The following is an 8,548-nucleotide window of genomic DNA, read 5'->3' as shown; positions in this document are numbered from 1 at the left end:
AAAAAAAAAAAAAAAAAGAATAGCCCAGATGGGCTTGTAAGGAACATAAGAAGAGCCCTGCTGGTTCAGACCAGTGGTCCATCTAGTCCAGCATCCTGTCTCACACAGTGGCCAGTGCTACCACAGGGGAGAGGAAGGGCTCCTGCCCCCTGCCCCCATTTTTCCCATGTGGAAACAGCACTTATTCTCTTATTCTTGCTGCTCTGTGCGCACAGGCTACTCCAAGTGGAATGGCAAAAATGGAGAAACAACTCTCCCCCCCCCCAGCACTGTTTCAGCACAGAAAAATGGCCAGTGGGTGGAAGGCAGAAGTACTTCCACCCCTGCGGGGGCATCCTGAACCCATTTAGGCTTTCCTGTATTTTTTAAAAAAATCCATTCCCTGCCGCTGCTGTGTGGCTGCAGGATATTTGAATTCTGGCTGGGGAACCTGGACCCAACTCTTAAAAAACCCAAACATCTAGTCTGGCCATCCTGGAGATTTAATACTGCTGAAAGAATTTCTGGATGTCCTCTGAAGTAATAATTTTCTGTTGTGTGAGCTGACGTGTTTGGCCATTGGTCATTGAGCGTACATTAATCCTATGTAAAGATATGTATGTGTAGAAGAAGAAGAGATTGGAGTCTCAGAGCGCCTGACAAACTTCTTTCCATTCCTTTCCCCACAACAGACACCCTGTGAGGTAGGTGGGGCTGGGAGAGCTCTCTCCAGAACTGTCCTTGAGAGAACAGCTCTGACAGAACTATGGCTTGCCCAAGGTCATCCAGCAGCTGCAGGTGGAGGAGTGGGGAATCATATCTACACCAGACTGCATGTGTAGCACATGCATATGTGAGCCAGTCCTCAGTGCACAGTATTTCTGCACTTTTCTGGTTTCTTTCTGTGCCCACTGATTTTAAATAGCGATTTAAGAATATTTTGCGCTGCTTTTTTCTGCAGCTTCAGATGCCTCCTAATAATGAAAACGTATATAGTTCAGCTTAAAGGTGGGGGAATCATAAAGAGAAGTAGCCGCCCATCCCACTAACACCTCTTTTTACGACTGAAGTGTTTTGTAGAGCACAACTGGTTTCATCTCATCGGCATAATCTGTGGGTTGGCGATATACAACTTCACCGTGGTGGATCTTCACTTCCCGTTGGCCCTGTACAAGAAGCTCCTGAATGCGAAGCCCTGTTTAGAAGATCTGAAGGAGCTGTCTCCCATGGAAGGAAGGTAGGAGGAGGCTTTAGGGGTCTGCTTTCCTCTGCATTTTTGCTTGACTAAGCCATGCAGAATTGCAGTCATGTTTTTAAAAACTGGAGAGGAGGAGGAGGACACTGCCGTTTCATAAGAAACGAGTCCCTTTTCTCTGCCCATCTTTTAGGGGTCCAGAGAAGATCCTGGACCCCGTTGTATGGAGCCAGTGCTTTTGGAGAAGAAGAGTTTTTATTTAATGTTCAGGCAACATCCGTATCTCAGATGTCTGACTCGCCCGCTCTCCCCTTTCTGTCTTCCCTTTGCCTCCTATGTAGGAGCCTTCAACAGCTTTTAGATTACTCTGGGGAAGATGTTGAAGAAACATTCTGCCTGTGTTTCACAGTAAGATCAATGAATATGTATTCAGTGTATGTCTGTGGAAGCCCTTTGAAGCCCTTTGGGAGGCGGCACATTTTGGCTCAGAGTCAGACCCAGGTCTGTTCGTCAGCTGTGCCCCATGGACACGATCCAGAGAAAGCTTAGCTTCACTTGAAAGTCTCGTGGATTCCAAAGAGAGTTAAAGCTCACTTGGCATTTATCTTGTTTCTATCCAGTTGGCTGCAGTCCAGCTATTTGGTGTGGATGCGAGGAACTCCGGTGTAAGGACGCATCTGCCCACACATATCCAAGGCTTGTTTTGGGAGAGGGGCATAGCTGTGAATGAGCAGATCTGCCCTTGGTTGAAGCGAAGGGGCTAACCCATATCCTTGGGAGTTTTACATGCCCAGAGCTCTGGATCCGGTCCTTTGTGGCCCATAGCAGGATCTTAAGATTATTAAGCCTCCTGATTTGACAGTCTCTGAAGAGATCACATTTGGACAGACGTAATATACTGCATTTTAAGGCTCTGCCTGTCATTCCCCCATTTCTCATGAACGATGAAACCGTCTTCCCAAGAGAAATTGTGCAACTGTGCAAATTGTGCAGGGCAAGCAAACGGTGAAAAAGGCACATCAAGTGAGGAGAGGCAAGTAGTGGCCGTGGGGTTTCCAAGATAGCCCCTGATCCCAAGGACCACCCTTCCCAGCTCCCCACAGGGCAATCCTAAGCAGAGTTGTACTGTTCTGAGACCATTGAAGCCAGTGGGCTCAGAACAGGGTAATTTTGTTCAGGACTGCACGGTCAGTCACTTTGTCTTGTGCTGAGACACAGTCCTTGTGCCGTTGCCGTTCAGTCCAGTGCATGACCCAAGCTAGTCCAGTCCAGTCCAGTCTGGAGTTTGTGGCTTCCGAGCGTCTTATTTCCTACTCACAGACTTCGTGCTGCCCCAAGTACCCACTAACACAGATTTTCTATTCCTTGGCTGAAGGCTTAAATAAATTACCAGCCTTCGAAGCCAGAGAGAGGGCAGGGGACCTATTTCATTTATAGGAAGGCAGTCTTTGCCTCCAGGAGTTTTGGCTGAGAGTTATAGCCAAGACATTTTGAATATCAATTTCTGAAATTACTGGTTAAACACACTTTTTTTAATGAATCTTGCAAACATTTGAAATAGTGTTGTGGAATGTTATATGCGAAACCTTCCAGTATCCGATCTAAAAATAAAATCCGTTTTAAAAACCAGTCGTGATTCTGAGGCATGTAAGTTCTACCATTGATGTAAAGGGAGGAGACTGTAATGGAGCCCATATAGAAAAAGGCATCTAGTGCAGTGCCGTTTTTTGTGTCTATAAGAATCCCACGTTTGATCCCACGAAATCCTGCCCTTTAAAATGTTACTGGTTAAGAGAAGTGGGCGAGGCTTTCTGTCGCCACGGGAGGGGCTGTTTCCACTTGGGACTGAGCTAGACGGAGCCACGGTTTGGCTTAGTCTGAGCGGCAACTTCTGGCCTGGTACAGAATCACTACAGGGCTTTGAATCCAACCCAGCCTTAAAGGTTCAAGCGATATCTGAGTGACTTTTTTGGACATGTTTGCGAACCCAGACGTGGTGGCGTGTCGATAGGCAGGCTGTGCTTCCCAGGTTGGTTGGCAGCCTGGCTGACTTGCTAGGCTCCGAGGAGAGCCAGGGAAGAACATTCGCGAAGGAATGTGAACGTGCAAATCCCTCATTCAGTTGGCACCTTGGTCGTGAACACACACAAGCACAGACACGCACCTCGAAGCCTAGTGGACTTAGAAGGGTGTTAACTGCTTAGGACTGTACTAACGTCATGTCCTTTAAATTGCAAGAGAAGAAAGTACCGTTGCGGTTTGAAAGGAGGCGGGGGAGATTTGGACTTGAAAAAAGTAGGTCTTCACAGGTGTGTGTTTTCAGAACCGAACGTTCTCCATCCCTGGTAGGATAGAGTTGAGAGGAGGCATGGTCTCCTGCTGTTTAAAAGACGGCAGTGTAAACCTTGCATCTTGCCTTGTCCATAAAATGCAGCTTGAGGGCTTTTGCAGCCTCAGTTTGCCTTGGTGCCATGCGGGGGGGGGACGGGACCTTTCAACCTCCAGTCACGACCTCTTTTTCAAAAGGGAAAAAAAAATGCTTTTAAAGGACGTGTCTTTTCTCCTTTAAAAGTATTTAGAGCAGGATAGCTGGTTTCAAGTAGCAAACGTGAGTGGAGATCGAAGGGTTAAACCCCCTCTGCACGGCCTGAGACAAATTGAGTCTCATCTTCTGCCCTTACAATGCACAGTCCCTCAAAGGCAATGCTGCAGGGGCAGACATCATCTTCATTAGGGCAGGTATGGATGTGCACTGTGATGACGTTGGGGCTGTTTTTTTAAAATAGAGGTAAGCCCTGTGCTCTATCATGCATCTGATCCTCATATCTCCTCCCCCGCCTGGCCAGCTTGGACAATGAGCACGTGGTGAAAGGCAGCTGCGTGTTTTTGTTGTCATCTGAACCTTGCAGTTACTGTTTGTCCCTCTTTTTTTGGTGGGGAAAAATAGATATGCAGAGAGAGCTACGGCGTGGCAGAGCAGAAGAACCTGGTGCCCGATGGAGACAAGATTCCTGTGCAGAGAGACAACAGGTGTGCTGCTTCTGGGCTGGGTGCCGACTGCGGGCGCCTCTGCTTCCTTGGATGCTCCTTCACGTGACTGGAGGGGGAGAAATTAAACGGCGGGGAAATTGTGGTGTAGGATCCACAAGGGAACGCATGTGGAGGGGCGGTGGGAATAGATTTTGACAACCATGAGAAATGTAATAAGGCTGGGCGCCATGATCTGCTTGTTCCATCTCATTTCCTGACATTTGCCTTAGTCTAGGGAGGAAATGAAAACCCAGCATCTTGCTTATTACCCCGCGTGCTTTATGCTGCGCTGTTTGCAGGAGGCTTACCTTGGCAAACATGGCTTTGGACCTTGGTGGTTAGAAATCGAAGCATCTGAAAATATTAAGTTGAATGGGAAGGGGGAGCCGTGGGTGGCTGGCAGCCCGTCTGTCCCTGCGGAGTACCGCTGTGCCCAGAGTTGTTCAGAATCTGCAGGAACAAGCTGAGCAGGTTGGGGAGGGAAATGTCCAGGTTCTACATTGCAGCAACCCCGATCGTGCAACACGAAAAGTTAAATTGTGGAATTGAGGAAAGGATAGATTGTGGAACGTAACCGTTCCTTTAAGAAAATATATGTTTGGGGTCGATGCCAGGGCTTTCTGCTGTTCCCTTTCCCCTCTTACTCCTGTATCGCATAGTTACCCATGGTGTTTCTCCTATCCGCCCAGGGAGGAGTTTGTTGATGCCTATGTGAATTACGTCTTCAACCTTTCGATACATGAGTGGTACTCGGCTTTTGCCTCCGGTTTCCTGAAAGTGTGTGGCGGGAAGGTCCTGGAACTTTTCCAGCCAACCGAGCTCCGGGCCATGATTGTGGGGAACAGCAACTATAACTGGAAGGAACTGGAGGAGGTGAGCCAGCTGCCTGGCGGCACTGGATTTGTCTGTGTTCTAAAGCCTTGCGGGAGGCAAGACTTTCCCAAGCCTTCTAAGAGCATCTAACGGCCACTTTTAGCTGGTCAGCATCAAAGAGGGTCTTGATCTCCTGAATTCACGACATCCGTTTCACCCAGAAAGATTAGGAGAGTTTTACTGATGCTGAAGGAGGACAGTTTAACATGCAGGAATGAGGGAGCCACGTGGAGAGGGAAGTAGGTGGGGAGTGGGTTGGAGAGAAGGGGTGGCTTGGGGCAAGGGACAGCCAGACAGGTTAACGTAATACGGTTTTGTGCTTGCTGGTGCACGGGCAATCTAACAAATACGTTTGCATACGTCAAAGAAATCTGGAATTCCCACATCACCTCTTAAAATATAATCCACAGACAATAGAAGATTTGTTTTTAATTGTCTGGGGTGATCTTTCTAGTTGAGGACTGACAATCCCTGAGGAGCTTTCCCAAACCCAGAGTCAAAATAGGCCTGCCCTGGGGGTTTCCCTTCTGAAAAGGCTGCATTCTAAAATTGTATAGTTAGGAGTGACCGCTAGATTTTGACATCTGCATTGGGGTGTGTGTGTGTCTGTGCTTCTGCTTACAGAGTGCTGCTTATAAAGGAGAATTCTCTGCCACACACCCGACTGTGAAAATGTTCTGGGAGACATTTCATGAATTCCCGTTGGAAAAGAAGAAGAAGTTTCTCTGTAAGTAATCTAAGTCTGGCGTATTAAGTAATTTCCCTCAAAATCTGTAGCCTCAGAGTCCTGTTTTGGGAGGGGGGTTTTTTGGACAACCAAAGCAAAGCTAAAAGTGATTTTTAAAAACTTACTTGGATTCTTCCACCAGATGGAGCCCTTCTCTTTCGCTTGCTGTAGTCTAGTGCTGAAGGGTCTGATGCAAAATTCCTGATGGGGCACACTTTCTGCTTTAAGAAAACTAGCGTATCATGGAGAAGGCTACTAGTTCTGCCCTCTTTTGGTGTACACATTTTCTTCTTGCTGGATGGATTTTCCTGGGGGAATATGAGAAAGTTCAGTTTCCATCAGTCTTCCATCAAGGTTTCTGCCAAATCAATACAAGGAGTGGGGGATTTATGGGCAGATGATGTGGTTGATGACGGGCTCTTCCACCTTCAGCTAGAAGGTCCTGAAGCTCTTCAGGGCCTTCCTGATGAGAGCTGAGATCTTGTAGGAATGTAGATCAAGAGCTGAGATCTTGTAGGAATGTAGATCAAGGAAACCCAGGCCTTATGGAGCTGTGAAAGAGGGGAAGTCAATGGGAACATGGGTAAAGGAACTGGTGGGAAAAGAGAGATGGCAAAGGTGGGATTTGAACTCCCTCCCCTCTGGTTTGAGGCTCTGGAAAGAAACTCCCATGGCTGAGGGTCTACCTAACTGGCCAACCACCCCAAGTTTTCTTGCCTTGGTCTTCCTGGCTACACGACTCCGGGGGGGGGGGGGGATAGAACGTGTGAATGTTAAGTGTGACGTGTGTGAAATGTTGTGTCTTGGCTGCCTTTTGCTGTTCCATACGGCGGATAAAACTGGGAAAGGTGACTCAGTCCGGTGACAGCCTCCTCTGTTGAAGCCCCTGGCCCCTGATGGCTGCCTGATGGAGTCTGGCTAGCGGCTTCCCAGGGCCAAACAGCAGTTCCTGCAAGGGCCACAGCCCTGGCCTCCCTTCAAGGGACGGGCATTTCCAGCTGTCACCAGAGACGGCAGGAGGAAGGCAGTGGGAGCCAGTAGGCCCCATAGGAGCCTCTTATGAGGAGTGGTTCTCCTCACCAATAGGCAAGCAGCCCTGATGGGGCTGGTGGACACTTGGGGGCTTTTAGCTGAGGATAGCCCGGTCCTGCCCGAATGGGGACTTGGAGTAGGGAGGCCCAGTTGGGGAGGCATGGGCCCACTGTGGCAGATGAAGCCCAGCCAGCAGCTGGCCCAGCACAGAGGGGGGCGGGGCATGGCCACCATGAGTCCAGGGGGAAGGCACAGGTGGGGAATGTGGAGACCTACCTGAGCAGGATGGATTTGTGGACTCCTTGCAATAACCCTGTGCCCCCCCCGCCCCCCAGGACCCTGGCCCACAAGTTTGGAACCACTGGAACTGGGAGATCCAGGTTCAGATCCACAGCGTGTTGCAAAGGCAGTCACGCTCTTTCTCTGCCTAACCTACCTGGCAGGGTCGTTGCAAGGGTCAAGCGGAGGAGACCCCAGTGTTCATCAGTAGTAAATCGACAGAACAGCTCTTCAGTGTTGTGGCCTTGACTGTGTTGCAGAGTGCTGTGATTTTAAAAAAGGAGTTGCTGGGATCTGTGTGCATGAGCGGGACCGTTTCTGCAGTAGCAAAATTCCTTGCATTGACGTTTTTGGAACTGTGGGTTATGTGAAATTTTCTCCAGTAGATTTTTCCTCACCAGGCACAAACCCAAAGTTTTCTCCTCCTTAGCCCGTGTTTTTGGGACCCCCAGTTTTAGCAAGTTCCAAAGACATGGGATAGAGGAGGAGAAAACGTCATGTTTGCACCTGGTGAGGAAAAATCTACTGTGGAGAAATTCACATAATGCACAGTTTTAAAAACATCAGTGCTGGGGATTTTGCCACTGCAGAAACAGTCTGAGTGAGTGACTTGACTTTCCCTCTCTCAGTGTTCCTGACAGGCAGCGACCGCATCCCGATCTACGGCATGTCGAGTTTGCGCATCGTCATCCAGTCAACGGCCAGCGGGGAGGAGTACTTGCCCGTGGCTCACACATGCTACAACCTTCTTGACCTGCCCATGTACAGCAGTAAAGAAATCCTGAACACGCGACTGACTCAAGCCATTGACCACTACGAGGGCTTCAGCTTGGCCTGAGGGGAGCCCCCTCCCCAACACGGACCGTTCTGTACAGAAAGGAAATACTTTGTCTTTGTTTTTATTTTTGTAATGCTCAAGTGGCGGGGGAGGGGGGGAGCATGGGATGAAGAGGCCAATCAGCATTCCCCGGATTTTCCGCTTTGATGTTTTCAACCCATCAGACGAAATCAGTTCAACATATTTTGACTGGGTTTTTTTTATATATAAGATCTCTCCTTCTATCCTGCCTCTCCAAAAACTACCTTCAGTGGTTTTGATTTCTTGGTCTTTCTAAAGATGGGCTGTGACAACTCACAGGGGGTGTCTGCTCTTTCCTTTCTTCCCGGACCACCTGTGAATCCCCTTTCTGCTCTCCCACCCTCCCTCGTTGGCATCACAGTAAACCTGCAGGGGCACATCTGATCAAGAATGGCTCCTAGGTCCATGGAAATTTAACATTTTATAAAATTTATTTCTTTAGTGGTGCCAGAGAGTTCCGTAGTAGATCGGATTCTTTCACACAGAGATTAGTTTGGGGTTTGTGTGAAGATTTTACGGTGTGTGATCTTTAATTCCCCCCCCCCCCGATTGAGAACATTCCCATAAAAGGGAG

At 48.7% G+C, this 8,548-nt stretch overlaps 1 protein-coding gene across 1 annotated transcript in view; it reads left to right on the top strand.

Annotated features, from left to right (window-relative positions):
* Nucleotides 1-8,514, top strand: part of LOC107110607 (probable E3 ubiquitin-protein ligase HERC3) — a gene marked incomplete at its 5' end in the record, with an annotated part of 17,903 nt that extends 9,389 nt beyond the window's left edge. The window contains 6 exons of the mRNA XM_015411408.1: nt 1,050-1,216; nt 1,516-1,582; nt 4,122-4,204; nt 4,894-5,077; nt 5,702-5,804; nt 7,745-8,514. Of these exons, the coding sequence (XP_015266894.1) occupies nt 1,050-1,216; nt 1,516-1,582; nt 4,122-4,204; nt 4,894-5,077; nt 5,702-5,804; nt 7,745-7,953 (813 nt within the window). The remainder of the gene's footprint in view (nt 1-1,049; nt 1,217-1,515; nt 1,583-4,121; nt 4,205-4,893; nt 5,078-5,701; nt 5,805-7,744) is intronic.
* Between the last annotated feature and the right edge of the window lie 34 nt (nt 8,515-8,548).

The sequence above is a fragment of the Gekko japonicus genome, unplaced genomic scaffold (assembly GCF_001447785.1).
Source record: "Gekko japonicus isolate JY-2015 unplaced genomic scaffold, Gekko_japonicus_V1.1 scaffold3037, whole genome shotgun sequence".
Taxonomy (NCBI): domain Eukaryota; kingdom Metazoa; phylum Chordata; class Lepidosauria; order Squamata; family Gekkonidae; genus Gekko; species Gekko japonicus.
The sequence above is the reverse complement of the archived record's forward strand: the minus strand, read 5'-3'. Positions and strand labels throughout refer to the sequence as shown.